At 43.8% G+C, this 26,626-nt stretch overlaps 3 protein-coding genes across 5 annotated transcripts in view; all 3 read left to right on the top strand.

Annotated features, from left to right (window-relative positions):
• The window catches only part of LOC309702335 (putative nuclease HARBI1), a 106,414-nt gene that overhangs the window by 57,283 nt on the left and 22,505 nt on the right, over positions 1–26,626 (top strand). The gene's annotated exons all lie outside the window — the stretch shown is intronic.
• LOC309702302 (uncharacterized protein) lies at positions 1,983–15,012 on the top strand. Of its 3 annotated transcripts, XM_082526923.1 has the most exons (5): positions 7,625–9,441; positions 9,533–9,598; positions 9,880–9,985; positions 12,796–13,560; positions 13,886–15,012. In XM_082526923.1, exons 3-5 carry the CDS (start codon positions 9,968–9,970, stop codon positions 14,516–14,518), a joined length of 1,416 nt encoding a protein of 471 aa, XP_082383049.1. In that variant the 5' UTR covers positions 7,625–9,441; positions 9,533–9,598; positions 9,880–9,967; the 3' UTR covers positions 14,519–15,012. The 3 variants fall into 3 exon arrangements, with proteins under 3 accessions (XP_082383048.1, XP_082383050.1, XP_082383049.1); XM_082526922.1 differs by lacking the exons at positions 7,625–9,441; positions 9,533–9,598 and adding an exon at positions 1,983–2,851; XM_082526924.1 differs by lacking the exons at positions 7,625–9,441; positions 9,533–9,598 and adding an exon at positions 7,240–7,618.
• On the top strand, positions 15,705–18,478 carry LOC309703762 (E3 SUMO-protein ligase ZBED1-like). Its single transcript, XM_082528655.1, has 3 exons — positions 15,705–16,992; positions 17,169–17,421; positions 17,588–18,478. The coding sequence occupies exons 1-3, from the start codon at positions 15,875–15,877 to the stop codon at positions 18,002–18,004; spliced, it is 1,788 nt and encodes a 595-aa protein (XP_082384781.1). The 5' UTR covers positions 15,705–15,874; the 3' UTR covers positions 18,005–18,478.

Here is a 26,626-nt window from a genome sequence, read left to right as displayed (position 1 = left end):
ACAAGAACCTGATGTATAAGGGTTTTTAAAATAAACATCCTCCCAGATTTCCCTCCCTCTGTTGGAAACGCAGAGCCGCATTTGCAAATATGAGAGGAAGACTACGTGGGATGACCGGCGTCAGGTACAGACTGCTATACCCTGCAAAGCTGTTAGTGACCCATGGTGATGTGAGGAAAAGCTTTACCGATCCCAAAGAGACCGTAGACTACGCGGAGAAGCACCTCTCCCACCCACCTTCAAATGTATTAAAAGCAAGGATATATCTATATGTCTAACGCTGACACAGCACTGTGTTTCTTCTTTTCCCTTTATATTCCATGTAAAGGTGAATATGGAGCGTTTATGGAGCTCGTTTATTGACCAGCTGTCAGTTAGAAGGTAAGAGTTACTAGGTTAACAGAGGTTAGCAGTAACAGTACGGGGAAGTATATTGTGTTGTTCTTTTGTTGGTTTTTATTTTATCGTACTTTACTTTGTTATTTTGATTTTACCTGTTGTGAGTGCTTCCCGTAATTCTCCTTTTTCTTGCGCCGCTGCGGCCAGAGTTCACAACATTACATATTTTTGTATCTATAAACAGGAAGCTGACACTCTCCAGACTTTATCAAAGGTGTGAGCGTCACAGCAGAGGCCTTTGTGTCAACGTAGCTGAAGACAAAACACAGAAACACATGAAGGAGATTTTCCTGGCCTGGATTTTATACAAATATTCTGCAGTACATCAAAAATGAAAGAAAACCATTAGTCAACATATGAACATCACCTCTGAAGTTACAGAGCTTTGATTGGAGACACATTTTTGCATAATTAATTACATAATTAATTATGTAACCATAATTAAATGGTTACATCATCTTTAAAGTCCCCAGAGATCAGGAAAAGGGCCTGAGGGTGCTGTGTTTGGAGTCTGCTGGTTACAGTGTGCAGGACCTCACAGGCTGCTGCAGCGTTAGCAGAGGGCGGGACATACACAGCTATCATAATCACGTGTGTAAACTCTCGTGGTAGATAGTACGGTCTCATGCTAACCGCTAGCAGCTCAATGTCCTTACAGCATAGCGTCTCTTTGATAGAGAAATGCCCAGAGTTACACCATCTATCGTTCACAAACACAGCCAGACCCCCTCCTCCCTTCTTACCACTCTCCGCTGTTCTGTCATAAGAGGCTCAGCAGCTAAAGCAGCACACCTGGGTCTCCCAGCCTATTAAAAGCAGCCCTTTGCTTCACCTGCTTCACTAAACATTATTATTTTAAGCAGAGTGGTGTGATTTATGTAGGCATTGCTGTGTGACAGGATGACTTTTCTTGCACACCCACCAAATGAGGGCGCACATGCTTCCACGCCCACTGGTGACTGCACACATCCTTTCAAGGAAGCATTTCATTCATCCCTAACAAATGGAACAAAACACTGTGCAGCGTGTTCAGGTTTGAACGTGGCCCTGGCCTCTCTCTGCATCCACCTGGCACATGCAACACACATCCACTCCCTGCTGAACTGCTTGTATTTGATGTGTTGAAGTTTTGGTAAAGTTTGAATAAATTCCACTTTATTTATAGGAACATTTCATCTGTGGACTCCTGCTTCCCCTCTCCTTGAGCCAGTTTGTGACGGGAACATGACATAAGAAAAGTAATTTATCCCTTTTTGATTCTGTGTATCTGGCGCTCATCCAGTGAGTTCACACTTGGCAGAAACAGACTGAATTTGTCTGGAGAACTTTGGCTTCAGCCAAGTTAGATAAACACACTGTGTCTCTGTCAAAACAGCAGTGTAGTTGTGGCACCCCTGTGAGGGAATGACCACATTAATATTATTTTGTGTAAAACACTCATGTAACGGGACATTTTTCATTGCTATATGTATTTATTTTCAGTTTCTTTAAGAGGATAGAAAATCCATGTAACAGGGATTCATTTTATGTTAGAAAGCAGTGAGGGCGGAACTTTGGTGCTTGCTCCGGGGTTTCGGGGAGCAGTAAGTGGAGCCCACCTTCCGCTGCTTCCTCAGACACGTTCTGGAGGAAAGCAGAGACGCATCGTGTCTTCCTTACTCTGCTCTTCACCTGCTTTTACAGGTCGGTACACGGTGCTCGCACCGAAAATGTTGTTTATTGTCACCATGGTTACCCACGTTAATGTGAATGGGAGAGTTAAGGCGGTCCGCCAAAGTTATTTATATGTAAACACGGGAGAAAACCAGAGGAGTGTCCCGCGCGACCGCACCGCGAGCCCGCTCGTTAGGTGGAGCGCTCGTGAAGCAGAGTCAGTGCGCTCCTATGCTCTGTGCAAACGTGTTGTAATGCTCCAATCAAATCAGTTCTGTGAGATGTGAATGTTAATAGTTCTGTTAAAGTGACTGAGTAGATTAGCTAGTGTAACACAAGCACTCTGAGCAACTCTGTGTAGCTAACAGAGGCATTCATGGGTTGATTAAACAAGCTGTGTTTCATGATGCACTAAATAGTGATTTTGCCAGTAAATTACTGGAGGGAACAAATGTAATGTATTTACCAATGCTGTTATTGAATAGAACTGTTTAGCCAGTAAGACACTGCAGAAGACAATGTGATGTGTTTATTGATATGATAAAAGGATGTAGCTGTTATGGAAAGAAGTGTGAACTTGAGAAACTGAACCAGTTAAAAAGAGTATATTTCACTGATGTTGTGAAATAAGTAAATGTAATTGATGTGAATGAGGAACCAGCTGAACAGTATATTGAAAGCTCATGTTTAGTGTTTTATAGCATTTATTTGTGTGAAATAAATCAGACTCAGACACGTTCTGGAGGAAAGCAGAGACGCATCGTGTCTTCCTTACTCTGCTCTTCACCTGCTTTTACAGGTAACATATTTGTCATCGAGGTCTTCATCCTTGGGACCCGTAACATAGTAACTTCTTCATTGTTATACTTCTATAGTTTTCCCATTTTGTGAGCTGTGGATGTGGAAAGTGTCTCAGTGACACATCCACATGAAAACGGCGTTACCTTCGTTCATTTGCACGTCAAATGAACGAGCTGTTTGGACTTTAACGTCACAGCTGATGCTTCGATACTCGAACTCAAGAGTTCAGCTTCCACTCAGAGGTACAAGTACACACAGCAAAGATAAACGTGTACACAAGGTTGAACCCACAAGTGCACAGCTCCAACCAGAGATGGGCAGTAATCCGATTACTTTCTTCAAGAAACAAGTAAAGTGAGGGATTACTATTGCAAAAAAGGTAATTAGATTACTGTTACTTTCCCGTAAGCACGCTGCGTTACTGCGTTACTAAAACCGCAGCTGTGTGCAGATGAACAATGGATAATCTATCGAGTGTGGAGAGAGTGTGAGTGTGCAGCGTTTAAAGCGTGGAAGCACTGACCTTACTTTGAGTTTGACTCTGTAAAAAGTGACAGAAACATTAGCATCCGCTGTTCACTGCGTGGGAAGACAACATGCTCACTCACTATGTGTTAATGGGCATGCTTATTTATAACTTTGATAAAATGTCATAAAAATAATTCCATGCCAGCTCACCATTGGTGATCAGGTAGTTTCTGTTCCAGTTCCAGTCCCATAAATCATGAAGCTTGCTGCCAGAAAAGCTTCAAATCTCCTTTGAAAGCTGTTTGTGGTCTTGATTGTGGGAGCTTCAGTTGTCTGACTCCAGCTGCCACACAGTGCTCACTGATATCATTTGCAAAAACCCCAGTGTGACAATATTTATCAGTGAAGCAGAAATCAGGAAGTGACGACTTTTCTTTGAACATTTGCTCAGGCTAAGCTGTGCTTTCTACCACAGTTGGGAATTTCCTGGTTTACAACAAATTATTGTGTCAACACCGCATAAGATTTCAAACTACAGGAAAATCACTGGAGTTATAAGAGGCAGACAACGACACACACAACACATGCATGCTGTTGCTATTTATTGTGGATTAACCTGTCAAGGGCAAGAACAAAATAATTCTGCCTCAAATACAGGAAATCATAGCTTTCCTGTATTTCCTCCATTGTTGGCATGCTGGTTAGTGCTGTTGCTCCACAGTAAGAAGGTCCTGGGCTAAATTATCCATGAATGTAAACGGCTGTGTGTTTCTATCTGATAGACTGGTGAGCTGTCCAGGGTGTACCCTGCCTGGTAACCTATCACTTCAGGGTTATTTCCCAGCCCTGCTGCAACCAGGATAGAGATAGGAGGATGGTAGTTGTTGTAGACCCATTCAATTTCAATTGAAGGATTAAAATGTTCCAGGAGCTCAACTTACTCCATCTGAACATGTTTCAATCGTGTTTTATGAACACAACATGCAGGTTTACTGAATATGAAAAGGTTGTGTTGATTTAACTCAGTTGTTTAAGTTTCTGCCAAAGCAAAACCTTTGTGTGCAACCAGTGTCCACTATTGAATCAAGTAAATCCAACATGTTTTTGTCAGTGCAAAAGGAGTTACGGTGCCTGTATTCCTGCACAATATTGTCCCGGGAGGGAGGAAAACTTTCTGGTGAAGTTTTGGTTGATTTTTGGGTTTTGCTTGACACTAGGTTGATTTTATCAGTGAGGTTTGGATTGTTTTCTTTCTCTAAGAGAGAGAAAGATGGTTTTATGCTTGGACATGTTTGCAATGGGCCCCAGTATTTGTTACTTTATTAGTATTTTATTGGTTGCGTTTGTTTGTGCTTTTGTTACAGTGCACTGAGATAAGAACATCTGAGAGGTGTGATCCACCGGTGGTGATATTTTGGTATTTTGTGAGTTCCCGATTTAACAAATCAGCTCTTTAATCCAGACCTGAGAGGTTGAACTTTAAAGCGCTATAAAATATTCTTACTGGAAACAGTGGCAAAGTGTTTTTCTCCATGATTATAATGGGCTTGGGAGAAATTCACTTATATGGGACATTGATCACATGAGAAGTCCTGAGCCTAAAAGGATTGCAGCGAGTCAATCCAGTCCAAAAACAAGGAGCTGTTTTCCTTTAAAATGATGACGTCATCTTGCTGGTGATGGAGGCTCGAATAGGCTGCGCGTGAGACTCCATTATCAGCAATATCTGGTATGAATGTGTGTGGATGTATGCATGTGACTGGACTGTGACGGACTGACGACTAAAAGTTTAACTGACTTGATACTGAGACAAAAACGGTGCCGACTTTAGGATTAGTGAATGTCCACAACAATTCACCCAGCCTGTAGAAGAAGGGTGGAGGTTTTGTCTTGCTTTGTTTGTGCAGGAGCAGAAGGATGACAGAGACTAAAGGGGGAGGCTGTAGCTTCACATGAGTGTGAGCTGCAGACTGAACCCTTTGGTTGCTAATGTTGAGTCACTGATGTTTGCATTAAGAAAATTGTGTTTTATTAGCTGTGTTTTAATTAAGGTATCACATTATATTGTTGGGAATGTTAAATGCTAAAGTGAAGAAAAGCTTTGATTTCACTCATGACTGAACATGTCATTATTAACCATAGCAGGCCACTGTAAAGAGTCAATTAACTTTTATAGAGGAAAAAAGGCCAAAAACTCTGTGAATACCTATGAATAACAGGCAATGATAGACTTGTCACATTCAAAATAGAGATATGTAATAACAAACACGGGTCCGTGTCATTTAGGTTCTCCATTGAAATAGTCAATCATTTAGAAAAGTAGAATATATATATATATGTCTCAACGCTGTTTTTCAATAATATTAAAAACCTAAAAACTATTGTTGTGGAAGATAGAAGTCACTGTGACAGCCCTCTGACTGTGGAGGACGTTTGTAATCCTATTTCTGCACTTAAGGCCAACAAATCTCCCGGCACAGATGGTTTAACTGCAGAGTTTTATGAATCATTTTCTAATCTCCTGGCTCCGTTCTTACTGCAGCTTTTCATAGGAAGTGTAGAGAATAACATCCTCCCTCCTACTCTTACTCAGGGTCTCATAACACTTATTCCAAAGCCAAACAAAGACTTACTTCTTATTGATAATTGGAGACCCATCTGTCTGCTCAATGATGACTATGAGATTATGGCTTTAGTACTTGCTAACAGAATGAAAGAGTTCTTGGACACAATTATCGATGAGACACAATCAGGCTTTATGAGAAACAGACACCTTTCTAAGAACATGAGACTGGTTTTAGATCTACTTGATTACTCTGATTTGGTATCTGACTATAGCTTCATTCTCTTCCTGGATTTTTAAAAGGCTTTTGATACAATTGAACATCAATTTATTTTCCACTCTTTGGAAAAATTTGGCATTTTTCTGTAAAGCTATCAAAACCTTGTACACGAATGGCAATAGCTCAATTAAAATGATTAAGACTCCACCCCGAGATTTGACCTGTTATACAAGGAATCAGCACAGCTGATAAGGAGCTCATCATCAGCCAGCTAGCTGATGACACCACACTCTTCTTGAAGAATGCAAATCAAATCCGTCCAGCCCTTAGTGTTATTAGTGATTTCTCTGAGGCATTTGATTTTTGTCGAAATCTAAAAAAATGTGAATTACTAGCAATTAAAGGCTGCACTGCAAATGCTCTCTGTAACATTTCTGTTAAACAAGAAGTCACATATCCAGGACTGTTAATATCCAAAGACCAAAAGTCAAGATGCTCGTCAAACTTGTCAAACAGTGTTGGGGAATTCTCAATGGTGCTTGGTGCCATACCCTCAGGGACTTTAATGTTATATAAAAACACTGACATCTCAATATCTGCCTCAGTCACTCTCCCTGATCCAGCTGAGTCAGCAGTGGGAAAAATCTGCTTTTCACAGGAACTTGGTAACAGCAATAAGAGAATACGTAGTTTATTCCAAGAAGATCTCATGTCTCTCCCATATATAGAATATCTTACTGGAACCGACATGTTCCAGATATCACCTGGAAGACAGTCTGGATGATCCCATAAATATCTAATTGTGAACAAGGTGAAGGAAATCTCATAAAATTCTTCATAAATGTTACCCAGCCAGTCACTATATGGTAACATTTAAAAGAGACATAAATACTAATTGAACTTTCTGTGGGGATCATCCAGAAACTGTGGCACATCTCTTTTGGTTCCTCTACACAGAGATTCTGGAAGAATTTAGCAGTTTTGTTATTGTCCATATTTTAAGGGAGTTTTCTTTACGATGGGAAAATGTTTTATTCTTTTTCTTTAAGGTCCCCAGGAAGAATGATAAATGTTTTTTTATAAAAAAAATTGTTAATACTTTTAGCTATTTTATATCCATAAATGTAAGTTTATTAATAAAACACCATATTTCTGCCTTTTTATAAGGATATGAATTGTACATACAATCAATTTCAGACTCAACCAATAAAAAAGCCTCTCAGAACAATATTTATATGTTGATTTTTTTCGCCTACTCATATCATCATTTTTTTACTCCTGGTTCTGTATGTTCATGTTCTGTTCTTTTGTAAACTTCATCTGTTTGTATGTTGTATACTCATTGTGTTTCAATAAAGTTCGATTTAAAAAAAGGTACGTTCTAAACGAAGCTTCAGACGTCACTGATCACGTGACTCTGGCCAAACGAATCAAGCCTCGACACGGTGCTTCTGAAGCAGCGTGTTGATCTTTCTGACACACCATCACTACCTCTCACATCTAAAGGTGTCAAGGTAACTTTGAACTGAGTTCAGTCAATCTGGAGTTTTTCCAAGTTTTCTGTTGCTCTCTGTGAGAGAAGAGCGTTAAAGGCGGGGCTCTCCAGAGTCCAGCAAAACAGGAAACCACAGCTGGGTGTGTGTAAGTGTGCAAACCAATAGAATGCATCGTGGTGGGGGGGGGCATCACGGGCAAGAAAAAAATAAAATAATCGGTCGTACCCATGCTTCCCCGACGTCATGCCAGCGCATATTGGGAAATTCGTAGGCACCGATCGGTTTTCTGTCAGCCATTTGCTGGGAGTAAGGGCGCCCTCCATTTGCGAGGTGCGCCTGCTGCTGGCGGCACAGGGAGGAGAGGGCGGGGAGTCTCTGGCTGGCTGGAGCGGCATCTAATAACCAACTCGCAAAACAAAATAAAAACAAACAGATATTATGATACAGACTTATAATCTGCACCGATGTTTTTTCTAAATTCTATAAAGTGAGCGCGAGAGCCCTCGGTGCGCCTGCGCGCTGCTGAAGTCAAAGTAAACTTTATTGTCATCTCCGCTACAGACAGTCCAGCATATAGAGAGACGAGACGACGAGGCTGCAGTTACAGCGGTGCAAGTAAACAAACAATAAATATAAGAAGAGTAAGAAAATAAATCTACACTTTAGGACTTGGGGTAAAGGATCAATAACAATTTAAATTTATAGTTTACAGTTTGATGATTTAAAGTCTCACACAACCCGTCAAAAGGGGCGGGGCCGGCTGCTTCCAAGTAGAGCGCATTTCATTTATAATGATGTAAATCCAAGCCCATCATGGATTCACGATCTGAATCCTGGGTTGTGTGAAATCCCAGAAATCAACCTTAGACAAAGTGAATCTGTGAACTAAGGTGTAGGTCTGTTAGGTTAATTGTGCTGATCCTCGGGTTGGGGGATTTGTGTTTGTACTGGAGCGCAAAATTCAAACCAATGGAAGATGGACAACAAAAGTTCAAAGCCATCAGGTGCTCAGGTTAGAAAAGAGAGAAAAGATGCAGGTAAGCAGACGTGTGATTGGATAATGGCAGGTCATCCTGAACCAATCAGACTAAACTCCAAACAATACATTATGTTACAGATTTTAATATTAATTAGTCATTGTTACTTGTTGATTTGTCCTTTTCTCATTGTGTGACGAATTATGACGACTGTTTGGTAGCTGTTATTGTCTCTCTCTCTCTCTTCATGTGTGTTTCTCTGGTGAAACAATAGTTTTGTGTTAATGTTAGGGCTGCACGATTTTGCATAAAATGAGAATCACCATTTTTTGGCTTAGAATTGAGATCATGATTCTCTCATAACAATAAATAAACATAAAACAACAAATGTCTCACGTTTTGTTGTTGCAGCAAAATGTTGTCCTGCTTGAAATTCCGTCTCCACCGTTGCTCGACGCTGCGTGTACAGAGCAGGTAGTGCAACAATAGAAAAATAGTTGCGGGACGGCACTGTGTAGCGTTTGTCTAGGGTGTTGATCGTTTTCCTAAATCCCTCGTTTTGCACAGTGTTGATGGAGCCATATCTTTGGTCAGGTGATAAGTGATAGCCTCCGTGATGTCTTTGTGCCTGCGGGAGTTCGACGTGTATAGGGAAGCGCTGTATAAGGTTCCCGTTATTGATGTTTGGGTGGTTGACCGGGACGGATTTTCTCCTGTCACTTTCTCGTCATCCCTGACGTGCTCTCCGTTGTTGTTTCCCTGCTAATTTTAGCATCACACGGCACAGCTTCTGTATCACGTGGTATAAGGCTCCGCCCTTGTCATTTGTTGAGCAGGAAGAGTGAGCGCTTGTTTTCATGCAGAGTACGTCCCGGATCAAAATGTGAAGTTTTACAAATCACCACTTCTTTAGTGAATATCATTTCAGTCTCAGACAACCTTGTTTCTCTTACAGAGGTTGAATGCACCTTCTGCGGATGGCGGTACCACACAGTGTGCGTGGACTTCCCCTGCACAGAAGGCAACTACAAATGCTGTGAATGCTAAATAAACAGAAACAAATGATCCCTGTTGTCTTTGCTTGATGATTGGTTTGAGTCTTGACAATCCACATTGCTGGCGTTGCATCTTTCAATGCCAGCAATGGCAGGTATCAGTGTTCAAACCTTTTGTGTTTGTTTCCAACAAGTTGCCCACCTCGGGAAACAAAAATGTGTTCTTTTACTTGTCAGATGAACATATGAGACACTTTGACTCTTCAGTGCAGTGTGGAGCCTAACAAAGATCTGTTTTGTGTCCCAGCTGATCAGCAGGAGGAGGAGAGTCTGACGGAGCAGCAGAGGAACATTTTCAGCTACTTGGACTCAGCTCAGCCACTACAGAGGAAACAATGAGCTCAACACAGAAGGTGACAGACAGAGCAGGACCATATGACCAAAGATATTTATCACCATATACATCTGAACATTTGCCATAACGATGTAGCTGACGATAGAATTGACACCAGACAAAATACTTTACAGCTCCACAACTTTATTAAAAACCCATCAATGTATTTTCACTGAAACAAGCAGCTGTTGTTTATATGCATTAAAGTTATATAAAAATGTAACAGTGCAAATGCAAATTCCTCGCTGACAGTTTAACCAAAAGGCGTTTCCAGTGGAAACTGGCCGACACATCCTGAGCATAACCATGTATAATATCCACTAAACTTCAGAAGAGGTTATACAGTCGTGGCCAAAAGGTTTGAGAATTGCATAAATATTGGAACCTGGAGAAGTTGCTGCTTAAGATTTTATAATACAGATTTGTACTTTATTTCAGATTGAACCTTTAAAGGGGCATTTCTGGACTTTTAAAGACCAGTAATGTACTTTTAAGGGAACATTTTAAAAAAAAATGTTCCTATAGGTACAAAAATGTTCTTCTCTCGTACCTCCATTTCTGAGAGTGTATCATGTAACACTATAGATCAACTTAGCTCAGAATATATAAAGCATATAAACAGTTACAGCAATATGATGCAACAAACACAGCAGCTACTGATCCAAAATACTCAAAGCTTCATAGAACTCAAACCAACATTTATTTTTAGCTCCATTCTGCTGCTGATACAGACTTTAGGTTTCTGAACATTAAACTTGTTGCTGTCTTTCATAGTGTGTAACTTGAAGGCCCTGAGTACTTTCTCCCACACTGAAAACACTGGGATGATCACATTATTTGAACATTACCTAATAAGACTGATTCAGCACAGACAGTTATGTTAAACTTTCCTAGCAGTCCTTCACAAACAGGGAACAGTCTGTCTATTCTCTCCATCTGTCAGCTGCTGCTGGCTCTTCCTCCTCCTCTTCCTCACACACTGCTGAGTTTGTCCTGGTGGATCATCAGGGCTGCAAAGCCTCACAGATGATGTGCAGCAGTGGCTCCCTCAGTCTGTCCTCACTCTGGACACTTGCAGTCGTCACACATGGAAATCAAATGTGTGATAACCTGCAGGATTCAAACACAAGTGTAACTTATAAACACATGTTCATACTTTTATTCCACAATCAGAGAGAAAGAAACAGAGAGAGAGTGCAGGACAGACACAGGTGACAGTCTCAGGTGTACACACTGCTACACAACAGCACAGAGAAGCAGGATTTAGTGTTTGTGTTATTACGAGTGTAAACAAGAAGAGTTCCAGATGGTGCAGTGGACACATGTGTGACTGCTGTGATTAAACCATCTTTCTTTCAGCTTAACAAGTGAACCGTCAGCTCGTTCAAACACACGTTAAAGTGCGTTTGGCTCGACACCACCGAACAGAGGCAGCAATATAACACAGCTAACATTAACAGTGCAGTGAATCCTGCTTGTGCCGTGATGTTCAGGACTGCAAACCGAGCAGCATCACTGACTTTCAGCTTGTTGTGTTTGTGGATATATGACTGACTTTAATTATCCACAAAATCATCACATTCTCTGTCAGATTAAGGTCGACTATTGAACGGCGTATATTTTAAAGGCTTTAAAACCAAGTTAACGCTGAAAGTACAAACATCACTAATGTCACATAACTCTGCCGACAAGGCATAGCTATGGCTATGAAATGCTCTTTGTGTATCACTTCTTCATTATGAAAGATGTCATTAATGCACTAGTAATGTCTCATCTGGAGTATTGTTCAATCATTTGGTCAGCAGCTAATAAGACAGATCTTAACAGACTTCAGTTAGTCCAGAATAAGGCGTCCAGATGTGTGAAGATGTTCATACTATACTAATATTGATCAAATGCATAATAACCTTTCTTGGCTTCCTGTACAGGCTAAAATATTCTATGGCTTACTTGTAGTTCTAAAGAAAGCAATTCTGTTAAACACACCACATTTATTCTGCTCAGCTGCAGTATCCAGATGAAATACATCATCATATTACACAGTTTTCAACAAGCTGCAATTTAGTAAATGCTCGAGTTAAAAGTAACGTTTTGTAAAACTGTTACATTTAGAGCAACTTTTAAGTGGAATAAGTTGCCTTAAAGAATTAGAGAATTATTCAAAACTTCAATGAACACTTAAAAGCCGATTTACAGAGCTTTTAGTTGTTGTAAATATTGTAAGACATGATTTGTTTTTGAAATTTGTGTAATGTGCCTCAATGTTATTGATATTATTATTATTGATTGCTTATATTTGAACAATTGTGAAACCTCACTGTGGATGTAAGAGTGAAATTATGTGGATATCTTGAATCCACTTTATTGTGTAATATTTTATGTGAGTATTTGACGGAAGACGAGCAACATCTGTTGTGGAAGCTAACAGGTTTAGAATAAACAAACATAGGATTTATTATCACTGAATAATTCTGTATAAATCTATACAAATTATAGAAATATGTAATAGGAACCAACAAAATAATCTAAATTATAAAATTGTGTGTGTGTGTGTGTGTGTGTGTGTGTGTGTGTGTGTGTGTGTGTGTGTGTACACAATCAGGAGGGATGGGCATGATTTTAGTGTTTGAACAGTCATGAATTATCTTTAACAGCAGGTTGGATGTAATGTGTTAGAACTACCAGCAGGTGGGGATAAGAGACCTTTAAGGTGTTTGGTGCCACGCTCCACCTTCAGGTTTAAAACTAGTGTTAATGGAGTTTGAAGGTTGAGTTTGTTCCACGACTGCATTTCACTCACTGCCTCTGTTTGTATCTCTGTCACTGCAGGACCAACATGGAGCCAGAAGTCAGCGCTCTCAGGAGGCCGACAAACCTCACAGAAGAAAGGGAGAGAAAAAACACACCTGTGACGAGTGTGGGAAGGGTTTTACTGTGAGGGCTTCACTAAAACAACACCAAATCATCCACACTGGAGTTAAAGCGTACAGCTGTGATCAGTGTGGCAGAGCTTTTACTCACAGTAGCAGCTTACAGAGGCATCTAGTTACCCACTCTGGAATTAAGGCATACAGCTGTGACGAGTGTGGGATGGAGTTTACTCTGAAGGCTTCACTAAAACAGCATCAGGTCATCCACACTGGAGAGAGACCATTCAGCTGTGACTTGTGTGGAAAGTCTTTTTCCTTCAAGGTTTCCCTAAAAAAACACCAACTCGTCCACAGTGGAGTTAAAGCGTACAGCTGTGATCAGTGTGGCAGAGCTTTTACTCACAGTAGCCACTTACAGAGTCATCTAGTTACCCACTCTGGAATTAAGGCATACAGCTGTGACATCTGTGGAAAAACTTTCAGCCAGAGAGGGAGCCGAAATGAACACCTACGCATTCACACCAGACATGATGTGTACTGCTGTGAACAGTGTGGCAAAGAGTTTACAACAGACGCACACTTACAACGACACATGTTTACCCACACTGAGGAGAGACCTTGTCGATGTGACCTGTGTGAGAAGACTTTTAAATCTCCACATGACCTGAGACGACACCAACAGATCCACACCAGAAAGAGACTCTACAAGTGCAGCTACTGTGAGGTATGTATTTATATTGTTATCTTGTCATTTTAGCCTGACTGTTTGGAACAACTCTGCTCATTAAACTGTGTTAGCATGTTAGCAATTCTACTGCATGGAAAAGCAGCTCTGAGTGATTATTCAGATTTTCCTTTCAGCTATGATTTTAGTATTACTGTAGTATTGTGGTGGTAGTATTGTAGTTATTGCAGCCCAGTAAACTGAGTGTGTTAACTGAAACAGTCAAATGTAGTTGGACGTCTGCAGAGATGCTCTTTATTTCAGGCGACGTTCAGGATACAAATGTTGAAGGACTGACTTACACTGTCTTTGTGTCTTTGTTTAGAAGCAGAGCAACACAGATGGATCCAGTTCTCAACCCTGTCATCACTGTGGTGGTGGGAAAGACTTTCATTGTGACCTCTGTGGAAAAACTTTCAGTCAGCAAAAGACCCTAAAAGTACATCAACGTAGACACACTGGAGACAAACTGAAATACTGCAAAGAATGTGGGAGAAGCTTCACCACACCAAGTGATTTAAAACGACATGAACTGATTCACAGTGGGGTTAAAAAGCACCTCTGTGATCAGTGTGGGTCATCCTTCACCACAGCAGGTCAGCTTAAAACACACAAACGAGTCCACACAGGAGAGAAACCACACAAGTGCAGACACTGTGAGAGAAGCTTCTCACATTCACATAATCGTAACATTCATGAACGTGCACACATGGAAGGAAACTACAGCTGTGACCAGTGTGACAAGAGCTTCAGGAATCTCAGTTCATACTCTGCACACAAACGATCCCACGTTACTAATAAACTGTTTCACTGTTACCAATGTGCCCAAACATTCACCTCATTGTCTGCTCTGTGCAAACATCAGCGTGATCACTCAGGGCTGAAATCACTCCCATCACTGGATCACAGTGAATCTGAAGACACAGAAAGATCCTCTGGTCAGACTCAAAAAGCTTGAGATCAGGCTCCACAGAGTTCAGATAGAATCATTTAAACTTGTGTTGAACTGAACTTGTTGCTGGGCTGAACTTCTACATAATACAGATCTACATGGGATCTTCTTTTCTGTTGTTTTACTGAGTCAGTTTTGTCCTTTTTTCTCTGTCCTGGTTTTGCTCGTCTGTAAATGATTGAAACTCAGTCAAATAGTTCATTGTTCTCCAGCAAAACGTTTTGGAAACTCATGTTTAACCTTTAAAACTCTGACATGTTTTAGCACACAAGGCTTCATCGGGGAGTTCACTCATGATTGGACCATGAGAACAAAGGTTTTTAGTTCTTTCAAAGAGAGTCTTGGAGATGTTTGATGTTTCTGTTTTTCTGAAACCACCTGAAAGAAAAACTATTTTTCTTGCTTTATGTAGTGTGGAAGTTTTTAATGTTTCTTCATCTGTGATGTTCTTGAATGTGTTCACGTGAAGATGGTACAAATAAACTGTCCTTTCAGCTTTAGCTCCTAATTTATTCATTATTTATGGATGTAGCACAGCAGCCGTCTCTTGATTAACACATGGAGGGCTCGGGATCTGATGGTGTCGTCTCCCTAATTTGCCCACTCCACTGCAGCAGGCCAGAGACCACACCCCTGCCACAATAAGTAAAAGTATATCCTTGCTGTACCCTTAATGCTAAATGTGCTAAATTAACCGCTGCCTTTGCCCCTTTGGGATTATTCTTATGTCACTGGGATGTTGACCTTTGACCTTCACATTAGAGAGATGGGCAGACATAATTAGTGTATGAATTTTAAAGTAACAGGTAATAAAGAGAGTGTAGCAAATGTAGTCAGGTTTATTACTCTGTATCACACATGAGTGCCCGAGGGAGGCGGGGCTGACTGGGGAGACACAGGAAACAGAGAGACAGGGCTGACTCGACATGAAACGATGAAACGTGGGACATGGGAACAGAAACTAAACACAGGCTGAAATGAACACTGAGGGAGGGAGAACTAAGATTACTGAGAGCCTGATAAATAAGAAGAACAAAAACCAAGAAAAACAAGAGTCAAAGAAAACCAAAAACACAAAGCATTGGGCCAGGACCCACTGCTGTGACATTTATATGTGATAAAAATAGGGGTGTCAAATTATCGCGTTAATTGCGATTAATTAATTACAATGCTATTTAGCGCGTTGTGTTTTTTAATCTCGTTAATCTAATTTTTAATCTCTTGACGTCATTGATTTTGTATGAGAGTTGCTATGTTATAAAATCCGTTTTTATGTGCTGGGCTCCTTGTGCTTGACTTGTTGGGGGTGGAGTCACGTCGTGAGGTCAAGGTGAGAAGTGGTGATTAGCTTACAGTGTGGATATGGAGGCGCATCTGAGAGTTGTTGGCCCAATGAACGGGAAATTTGTATTTCATAAACGCCCCGACGGCACCATTGACAAAGGTAAAGTGGTCTGCCTAGAGTGTAAGAAGGAGTTTGCTTACCGCCGAAGCAGCTCAAGTTTGGCCTATCACCTCAACGCAAAGCACCCAGCCGCGAGTGCAGCAACAGCTAGCAGTGAAGACGTTAGCAATATAGCAAGCCAGAGCAAAGCTTTTCGCCAAACAAAACTAGAGAATACCCCTCGTATGAGCAAGTCTGCGAACGACAGGCTGACTAATGTTATTGCCAAGTGGATAGCGATGAACTGTAGGCCGATAAATATAGTAGAGGACGAAGGATTGACAGAGGTGTTGCAAATTGCGTCCAATGACCCGTCATACAAGCCGCCGTGCAGGACTACAGTAACGACCAAAATCAGCAAAATGTACGACGGCGAAAAGAAAAACAAACTTGAGATTTTGGCGGAGGATTCTCCCAACTGTGTTGCTATAACCGGAGATCACTGGACCTCAGCTGGCAACCACAGCTATTTTGGGGTGACTGGACACTTTATTGATAGTGAGTGGAACCTCAACTCATTTGCACTGACCGTCATGAGAACAGAAACCAGGCACTTTGCTGATAAATGCGCCGAACAGTTCCTCAAGGTAGCAAATGACTGGGGTATTGAAAACAAGATATCCACCATTGGCACAGACAGCGCAGCAAACATGCTGGCTGCTATGAGAGCACTTCCATATGAGCACATCGCCTGCAATGCTCACATTCTCCAGAGGACCATCACGGTATGTCTCGATAGCAGTGGTTTTGTCGGTGTACTGGCAAAGTGCCGCAAGATTGTTGGTCATTTTAAACAAAGCCCTGCGAGTACCACAGAACTTAACCAACAACAAGTAGCACTCGGAAAGAAGAGCGATCAACTTATACAGGATGTACCCACCAGGTGGAACTCGACTCTCGCAATGGTCTCACGCCTCCTATGTAACCGAGAGGCTGTCCAGGCTACGTTGGACCAACAGAACCACAGGTTGGTCTTGCCAACCGAAGCTGAGTGGGCAAAACTGCAGAGGCTGGAGCTCCTGCTTGAACCATGCAAGTAAGTTCAAATAAACACCTTCCCATTTTAATTATATAAACTACTGTTACATGTGTAAAATCAAAATTAATGAACATAACAAGGAACTTTTAAGGACAATTAAATTGGAAATCAGTTACACTTTGATTTAAATGAATCCAGCTAGGTTTATTTAGCAAACCTCTCCACCTCTGCAGGTATGTGACAGAGCTGCTGGGTGGTGAGGCCTACGTCTCTTGCTCTGTAGTGCTGCCTGCTTTTCGCCATCTGTACCGTGTCATGGACATTACTGATGATGATCCTGCCTACGTGGTGAAGTTCAAGAATGCCTTCCAGAAGGATCTGGCAGCACGACGAGCTAATGGCAACGAGATATGGTTCGAGGTGGCCACAGCATTGGATCCACGGTTTAAGGATTTGAAATGTCTTCCAAGAGAAAAGAGGGAACAGGTAGGACAATAAGGTTAAGCTGGACTAATGAGTCCAATTCATTATCAAATCAAACTTTTATTTATTATATGGAACACAAAGTTCTTTACAAGATTAAATAAAATAAAATAAAAAGCACTTAGTTTTAATCACAATCATTCATTCATTCATTCATTCATTCATTCAGGTGTGGACCATTCTGGAGAATATGCTCCAGGCAGCAGAGCCCAGAAGAGCAGATAGTCTCCAGCCCTCCACAGAGGATGATGGACCAGCTCAGAAGAAGAGGAGGAGCGAACTCCTTCTGGGGTCTGACTCTGACTCAGAAGATGGAATTGAGTCTGGAGAGCTGCAGCGCTACAGAGCAGAACCCAGCATCAGTATTGATGACTGTCCCCTGCAGTGGTGGTATGCTCACTCAGGAGTCTATGAAAAGCTGTCAGTCCTAGCACAAAAGTACCTGGCCTCCCCAGCTACCTCTGTACCCTGTGAGAGACTCTTTAGCCTTGCAGGCCACATAGTGCAAAAGAAAAGGGCAGCCTTGCTTCCAGAAAATGTTACCAGGCTGGTGTGTCTTAGCGACTGGCTGAGGAAGAAGAAATGAGACACATGTGGTCAGCATAGCTGCTGTGTCATTTGTAGCCTACTAGAATAGATTGCTTGATGTTCAGCACTTTTTTTTTGTGATGGAAGAATACTTTGATGTGCTAACTTGCAGCACTGCAATGTCAGTTTTATTTTTCATTATCTGAAGCAGAGGAATTTCAGTGCTGTATTGCTCAGAAAAGAGCAACTCTGATGTGCTAACTTGCAGCACTTAATTTATTTGATTTTATTTGTATTTATTTTTCCACTTATTTTACAAAAGAATACAACAGTATGTAAATGGTTGCATCTGTTTAACGTTTGTTAAACAATAAATGACTTTATAAAGTCACTTTCTTTGTTATATCAGTCTTTTGGTCTGCCACAATAAGTTGAGGGCTTTCCTCAGCTATTTTTAGGTGAGATTAAAAAAGAGATTAATTAGATCAATTAATTAAAAATCATAATTAATTAATCTCTATTTTTTTTTAATCTCTTGACAGCACTAGATAAAAACATTAAAAACTGCTCAGATGTTGAAATCTTTCTACGTATACTTTAGGTTCAGCTCTCCAGCCTGGCATTTGGTTAAGCATGATTCAAACATTTGATTTTGTTTAACTGGTTTTAATTATAGTTACTTTTTGTGAACATTTGTTGCAGCATTTAAAAATACATCATTTATTTTCAAACTTTTATTTGATTTAGAGCATCATATTTGACCAACGTAAATGTTTTAATTTCATATAAAATAACTGAAGCAGTGAACTAAATATCTGAAATCTTTCCTTCCTTAAAAGTTATAATCCTACTTAAGTTATAGTGCAAACGCTTAAGCAACAAATATACTTGATGCTAATTAATTAATATTTCCCTTTGATGTTGCAACTATGCGGTCACTTCTGTCTTTGGTTTTGTTTTACAGCCTCTCACAGCCCCGCTCTCGGCATTCCCTGCGCGGTTCACCTTCCCAGTCCCTCGGTTTCTTCTGGTTCCATACGTTGTTTTTCCGGCTACCCTCACGGGACACCTTTAGTTGTAATAAAATGTACTTTCTTTATTCTCTCCTACCCTGGTGTGTGTGTTCTGCTACTGAGTCCAGCCTGCGCTCGGAACTTCGGTTCATGACAGTACGGACTGGCCAGTATGGACCCAGCAGATCCACTCCGCTCCGCTATTAATAAACAGGGCGCTATCCTCGGTCGCCACAATCAGCAGCTCCAGTCCAAGACCGTTGTCAAGAGCTGAGTGACACTCAGAATAAGTTACAAACTAGGCCTCCCGACCCCGTGCACCGCGGCGTTTCACCTCCGCCGCTGGAACCCTTTCACGCGGAGTTGGACCTGTGTGGGGGGTTCCTTTTCCAGTGCTCCTTGTTTTTCAGTCGCACGCCTCACGCGTTTCCCACGGATGCTGCTAAGATCTCCCACTTCGTGGGATTGTTACGGGGGCGTGCTCTAGCATGGGCTGAAGCTTACTTAAACTCTCACCCCATTCGTGATTGTGATTACGATGAATTCCTGGAGGAGTTCCAGGCTACGTTTTCCCCTCCGGTTTCGGAGGACGATGCCGCGCAGAAGTTGCTGGGGCTCCGTCAGGGGCGGCGCAGTATTGCAGAGTACCTAGTTGAATTCCGTACCCGAGCGGTCGCCGTAGGTTGGCCCGATTCGGCCCTTCGTGGGTTTTTTTTACGGTCATTAAACGACCAGATGAAGGACCAACTAGCGTTTCACGAGGAGACCAGATCCTTTGAAGAATTAGCCTCCCTCGCCCGTAGGATCGATAGACGCTTGCGGGAGAGGGATGCTGAGCGGCGGCCTAAGCCTATGGGCTCCGTAGTACGCCCCGGGATCCGCGTTTCTCCGCCCCCAGCTGCGTGTGCGCGCTCTCCGTCGCCTCCCCCGCCCGAACCCATGCAGATCGGACGCTCTCGGCTTTCTCCGGAGGAGAGGGAACGCCGATTTCGGGCTGGAGAATGCCTGTACTGTGGGAGGCCCGGTCACCGCATCGCTGTTTGCCCGGTCCGCTCAAACGACCCGGCCCACCGGTAAGTCCGGGGATACGGGTGGGCAGCACTCTTAAGTACTACTATACCCCGATTGTTACTGTCCGTTACTATCGTGACTCCTAATCAGACTTTTACATGCCCCGCGTTGGTGGACTCCAGGGCGGAACAGAACCTTATGGATGAGAAGCTGGCTAAGAGGTTAGCTGTGTCTCTTACTCCACTCGAACCGCCCATCCCTGCGTCTACATTAAACAATCAAGTGTTTGCATACATAACTCACCAAACCGCGCCTGTACGGTTAATCACATCAGGTAACCACCAAGAGCAGCTGTCTTTTTTCACTTTTCCCGCTCCTGACACCCCGCTTATCCTAGGCTACCCCTGGTTACAGAGACATAACCCACACATAGATTGGGCCGGAAAGAGTATCGCGAGCTGGAGTGTGTTTTGTCTAGCGAACTGCCTGAGGTCAGCCGTTCCCTCCGCCTCAACGGAACGGAGGCCCGCCCCGCCACCCGCGCCGGATCTCTCTTCCGTGCCCCCCGACTATCACGATCTCCGGCAGGTGTTCAGTAAAGACGAGGCGCTCTCACTCCCGCCTCACCGTCCATATGACTGTGCTATTGATCTGCTCCCGGGTGCTTCGCTGCCCTCTAGCAGATTATACAACCTGTCTCGCCCCGAAAGAGAAACCATGGAGAATTACATCCAGGAGTCGCTAACTGCAGGACGTATTAGGCCGTCATCCTCCCCCGTGGCTGCGGGTTTTTTCTTCGTGGGAAAGAAAGACGGGACGCTCCGCCCGTGCATTGATTACAGGGGGCTGAGCGACGTCACCGTCAAAAACAAATATCCCCTCCCACTCATTAGTTCTGTTTTTAACTCACTCCAGGGAGCTACTGTCTTCACCAAACTGGATCTGCGGAACGCCTACCACCTGGTACGGATACGTGAGGGCGACGAGTGGAAGACCGCCTTCAATACCCCACTAGGGCATTTCGAATATCTGGTGATGCCGTTCGGGTTAACGAACGCCCCAGCGGTTTTTCAAGCCCTAGTCAACGACGTGTTACGGGATTTCCTGAACGTGTTTGTTTTTGTTTACCTGGATGATATTCTGATTTTTTCCAAGACGCTCGAGGACCATCGCATCCATGTGAGGAGCGTGCTACAACGGCTGCTCGAAAATAGACTGTACGTAAAAGCGGAAAAATGTGAGTTCCACGCCTCATCCATTTCCTTCTTGGGCTACATCCTCGCTGGTGGGCAGGTGAAGACCGACCCGGTGAAGATCAAAGCGATATTGGAATGGCCGGTTCCGGAGACACGGAAGAAGCTTTAGAGCTTCCTGGGGTTTGCGAATTTTTATCGCCGTTTCATTCGAAACTACAGCCAGGTGGCCGCGCCTCTCACCCAACTCACCTCACCCAAGGTGTCTTTCACATGGTCCCCTGAGGCCCACGCAGCCTTCGCTAAGTTGAAGCGATTATTCACGTCCACACCCATTCTAACCCATCCTGACTCTTCTAAACAGTTTGTTGTTGAGGTTGACGCGTCTGATGCGGGAGTTGGGGCGGTTCTCTCCCAGCGGTCTGGGCCCCTGAATAAACTCCGGCCGTGCGCCTTTTTCTCACGCCGACTCACCCCCGCGGAGAGGAATTACGACATCGGCGACAGGGAACTCCTAGCGGTAAAACTCGCATTGGAGGAATGGCGTCACTGGCTGGAGGGGGCCGAACAGCCCTTCATTATATGGACAGATCATAAAAACCTACTGTACCTTAGAACCGCCAAGAGGTTGAATCCCCGTCAAGCTCGCTGGTCCCTATTCTTCGCCCGCTTCAACTTCACACTCTCCTATCGTCCCGGGTCACGAAACGTCAAACCCGATCCGCTCTCCCGTCTGTATTCCCCCGACAGTGAGGCGCCCCCCCCCCGCCACCATCCTACCAGCCACCTGCGTGGTGGGTGCTCTCACCTGGGAAATTGAGGAGACCATTTGCAGAGAGCTCCCGGGGGACCCTGACCCAGGGACTGGACCGCCAGGACGGCGCTTCGTTCCCGCCGCCGCCCGGGGAGCAGTCATCCACTGGATTCGCGTGCCACCCGGGCGTGAGCAGAACGGCGCGCCTCCTCAGCAGACACTTCTGGTGGAAATCGCTACTACAGGACGTGAGGGACTACGTGTCTGCCTGTGCCGTCTGCGCTCGTAATAAGTCATCCACGAAGCATCCCGTAGGTCAGCTCCACCCACTCACTACTCCCCACCGGCCCTGGTCTCACATCTCCCTCGACTTTGTTACCGGTCTCCCCACCTCTTCTGGAAAATGTGTCATCCTCACCGTTGTGGATCGGTTTTCTAAGGCCGCTCACTTCATCCCGCTAGCCAAGCTGCCCTCGGCTGCTGAGACTGCCCAAGCATTGATCACTGATGTTTTCAGGCTCCACGGAATTCCCCTGGACATTGTCTCCGATCGAGGTCCCCAGTTCACCTCACAAGTGTGGAGGACCTTCTGCTCCATTCTCGGCGCCAAGGTCAGTTTGAGTTCCGGTTTCCACCCGCAATCCAATGGGCAAACTGAACGTCTTAATCAGGAGCTGGAGACTATGCTGAGGTGCGTAGCCAGTCAAAACCCCTCCTCCTGGGTTACTTACCTGCCCTGGGTGGAGTACGCCCACAATACTCTCACCTCGTCTTCCACCGGCTTGTCTCCTTTCGAAGCGTCCCTCGGGTATCAGCCTCCGCTCTTCCCGGAAGAGGACCTGTCCCTCTCCGTCCCGTCGGCCTCTCATCACCTCCGGCGCTGCCAACGTGTGTGGCGCTGCACTCGCCGCGCCCTCCTGCGCGCGAAGGAACGACAGGCGCACTACGCCGATCATCGCCGCGCCCCAGCCCCTGACTACCAGCTGGGACAGAAGGTTTGGTTGGCTGCTGGGAATATCCCGCTCCGGGGCACGTCCCGCAAACTGGCTCCCCGTTTCATCGAGCCGTACGAAGTGGACCGGGTCATCAACCCGGTGGCGGTCAGGCTCCGGCTTCCGGCCTCTTGGCGTGTACATCCCACGTTCCATGTATCTCAACTTAAGCTGGTCCGCCTCAGCCCCCTGTGCCCTCCTTCCGAGCCCCCTCCTCCCGCCCGGCTCATCGGCGGCCATCCGGCCTATGCGGTCCGGCGGATCCTGGATGCGCGCCGGCGCGGGCGCGGCTGGCAGTATCTCGTGGATTGGGAGGGGTACGGCCCCGAGGACCGCCTCTGGGTCCCGCGCTCCTTCGTTCTGGACCCTCGTCTAATCTCTGCTTTCCGTGCTTCTCTCCGCAGGCGGGGTCCCGGCCAGTCGCCTGGGGGCGACCCTTGAGGGGGGGGTACTGTCATGGTCCGCAGCCCGGCGTCTGGGGTGCTGTTGGGATGCCCACGCCCACGGGCGTGGCTGCTAACCCCACACCTGCACCCCATCCCAGGCGATCACCAGGTGGACTATTTAATCCTGCCCTACCTGCTGCTCCACGCCAGTCCGTAGTCGTCTCTCAGCGGTAACGTACACCTGCGGGAAAAACTCTTATGACAAACTCTCCATCGGAACTAACACTGTTTTTTTGCCCTGTGTACCCAGATCACAACTCGGCGTTTTTTACGAGCCACCTGCCTGTCCACCTGTCCGCCTGAGATTCAGATCACCATCAGCCTCGCTGTCTCGACCCCTTTGGAGCTCCCCCCCCTCTGGTTCACTCAGCCCGGCTATCACTGTGAGACACATACTCCACCTTCCCTGGTATGCTGCCTTTTTTTTCCGCACCCCAGTAATCTGTTTCTCTTTTTGTTTTACAGCCTCTCACAGCCCCGCTCTCGGCGTTCCCTGCGCGGTTCACCTTCCCAGTCCCTCGGTTTCTTCTGGTTCCATACGTTGTTTTTCCGGCTACCCTCACGGGACACCTTTAGTTGTAATAAAATGTACTTTCTTTATTCTCTCCTACCCTGGTGTGTGTGTTCTGCTACTGGGTCCAGCCTGCGCTCGGAACTTCGGTTCATGACAGTTTAAAGTTTTCTCTTCAGTTATTGTTCTTTCTGCTGCTTGGTTTGATGGATCTGAGAGCTTTTGTTTTTATTATTGTTATTATAATTATCATTAATATTTTACTCTCTAGAAGCTTTAAAATAGTGTTTGTGTTTGAAAAAATTGATTTAAGAATTGAACAGAAACATCTGTCCTTCTGAAAATGGCCCAAAGGCACGGAGACAAAGTCAAAGGATGCAACCTGTAACTTTCTCTTCCTTCATGTCAGGACCATCATCCATGATTTATATAAAATGCATATAGCAACAGTAGCACTTTAGTTTGGACTTTATGATTTCTGTAACTGGAAAATATTATTTTGTTTAAAGACAGAAGTGACCGCATAGTTGCAACATCAAAGGGAAATATTAATTAATTAGCATCAAGTATATTTGTTGCTTAAGCGTTTGCACTATAACTTAAGTAGGATTATAACTTTTAAGGAAGGAAAGATTTCAGATATTTAGTTCACTGCTTCAGTTATTTTATATGAAATTAAAACATTTACGTTGGTCAAATATGATGCTCTAAATCAAATAAAAGTTTGAAAATAAATGATGTATTTTTAAATGCTGCAACAAATGTTCACAAAAAGTAACTATAATTAAAACCAGTTAAACAAAATCAAATGTTTGAATCATGCTTAACCAAATGCCAGGCTGGAGAGCTGAACCTAAAGTATACGTAGAAAGATTTCAACATCTGAGCAGTTTTTAATGTTTTTATCACATATAAATGTCACAGCAGTGGGTCCTGGCCCAATGCTTTGTGTTTTTGGTTTTCTTTGACTCTTGTTTGTCTTGGTTTTTGTTCTTCTTATTTATCAGGCTCTCAGTAATCTTAGTTCTCCCTCCCTCAGTGTTCATTTCAGCCTGTGTTTAGTTTCTGTTCCCATGTCCCACGTTTCATCGTTTCATGTCGAGTCAGCCCTGTCTCTCTGTTTCCTGTGTCTCCCCAGTCAGCCCCGCCTCCCTCGGGCACTCATGTGTGATACAGAGTAATAAACCTGACTACATTTGCTACACTCTCTTTATTACCTGTTACTTTAAAATTCATACACTAATTATGTCTGCCCATCTCTCTAACGTGAAGGTCAAAGGTCAACATCCCAGTGACATAAGAATAATCCCAAAGGGGCAAAGGCAGCGGTTAATTTAGCACATTTAGCATTAAGGGTACAGCAAGGATATACTTTTACTTATTGTGGCAGGGGTGTGGTCTCTGGCCTGCTGCATCTACCAGAAGGTGAGTGTACTCCTTTGTACTCAGATTAACATTTTACTTCTTAAAATACATTTTCATATATGAGCTTTCTATTATTTCATGGGCCATTTAATCAATATTAAAATTACAAGCATATCAACAAAGGTCAAGCTGGTTTTTTCCACTTGCTGTCACACAGTCATGGAGGAATACAATAAATACATAATCAGTCATAGATCCTGAACAATGACATTAAAAGAAAGTCTGTGGCTCTAAAAACTAAACAGTATAAAGACATGCTCCAAGCTGCTGTTTCTCTCCTACTCCTCTAGGTTTTCCACTGTCGGCCATCCAGCGATGCTGGAGGGCTACCTGGCCAATGCTGGCCTACACAAAGAGGTCCTGGCTCGAAGGAGCCGAAGAAGATCCTTGCCTTCCTCGTCAGTTTCCTCTTCAGTTCCTATCCCAACAAAACCTTCTTGCACCTATTAGCTCCAAAGAGGCTATGGTGCCCGTGGAGGTCTGGACCTGAGGCCTGTGCTCATCACGTGGATAGAAAACACTCTGACACCATTCTGGAGGTCTGATGGGACTCTGACCAAAACACAGATGAAATAAAACTTGTGGCTGGAGCTTTTAAAATGACTTTTTCACCTCATAGATTAATGCTCATGATTGCATGGTAGCAAGACAGCATCTCCCCAAGGTGAAACTCTCAGGAGACATTTACTCTTAAACTGTAATCTGGTTGAGACTACTTGAGGAGATCTTAGTAGCGAGTATGTGGATTTAGTCTCTTCACCAACAGCAGACAGACCCATGCCAAGAAAGCAGACATGTTCTCAAAGAAAGCCGAGAGCAGAGATTGGAAAAAGCTAAAAAGAAAAAGCTGCAGCTTCAGACGACTATCTGCCTGTAAGGCTGAAAAAGTCCAGTTACGCTCTATTTTGGAAAAGCTCCCAGTTTTGGTAACCTGGACTTTTATTTCCCCTCTTCTGCTACAGATGTTGACTGTGACCTCAGAGGCCAACTGGACCACACAGCTGCAGCAGGAGTGAGGGAGAGGAGTCTTCATCCAGCTTCAAAGAAAACATCCAGGTAAAGTGACGTGGATCAGCGGATAAAGTCGTCTCCACTTTCAAAGGAGATCCTCTGAGAGAGAGACTCTCTGAGCCATTTTAGCCTCAAATTATAGGACTTTATAGTACAGCAACACTTTTAAAGGACAAAAATAACATAAACTGTGACTGTAATACAAACAAAGTATTGCATGTGTTTTTAAAAGTGTTCCTCCGATGGGCAGGATATCACTATTAGACTGTCCCACCAGCCAACTTCAACAAGAGACCACAGCAGCATTCAGTGATCAGCACAGAT

This window comes from Aulonocara stuartgranti (genome assembly GCF_965226115.1).
Source record: "Aulonocara stuartgranti genome assembly, chromosome: 3".
Taxonomy (NCBI): domain Eukaryota; kingdom Metazoa; phylum Chordata; class Actinopteri; order Cichliformes; family Cichlidae; genus Aulonocara; species Aulonocara stuartgranti.
This window is presented reverse-complemented; position numbering and strand designations above follow the sequence as displayed.

Excerpts from the sequence above, each read along its gene's own strand:
- LOC309702302 (XM_082526922.1), top strand. Across the intron at positions 13,561-13,885 it reads ACAAGTGCAGCTACTGTGAG|AAGCAGAGCAACACAGATGG; the intron begins GTATGTATTTAT and ends GTCTTTGTTTAG.
- LOC309703762 (XM_082528655.1), top strand. The coding sequence starts at position 15,875 with ATGGAGGCGCATCTGAGAGTTGTTGGCCCAATGAACGGGAAATTTGTA. Across the intron at positions 16,993-17,168 it reads CTCCTGCTTGAACCATGCAA|GTATGTGACAGAGCTGCTGG; the intron begins GTAAGTTCAAAT and ends CCACCTCTGCAG. Across the intron at positions 17,422-17,587 it reads CAAGAGAAAAGAGGGAACAG|GTGTGGACCATTCTGGAGAA; the intron begins GTAGGACAATAA and ends TCATTCATTCAG.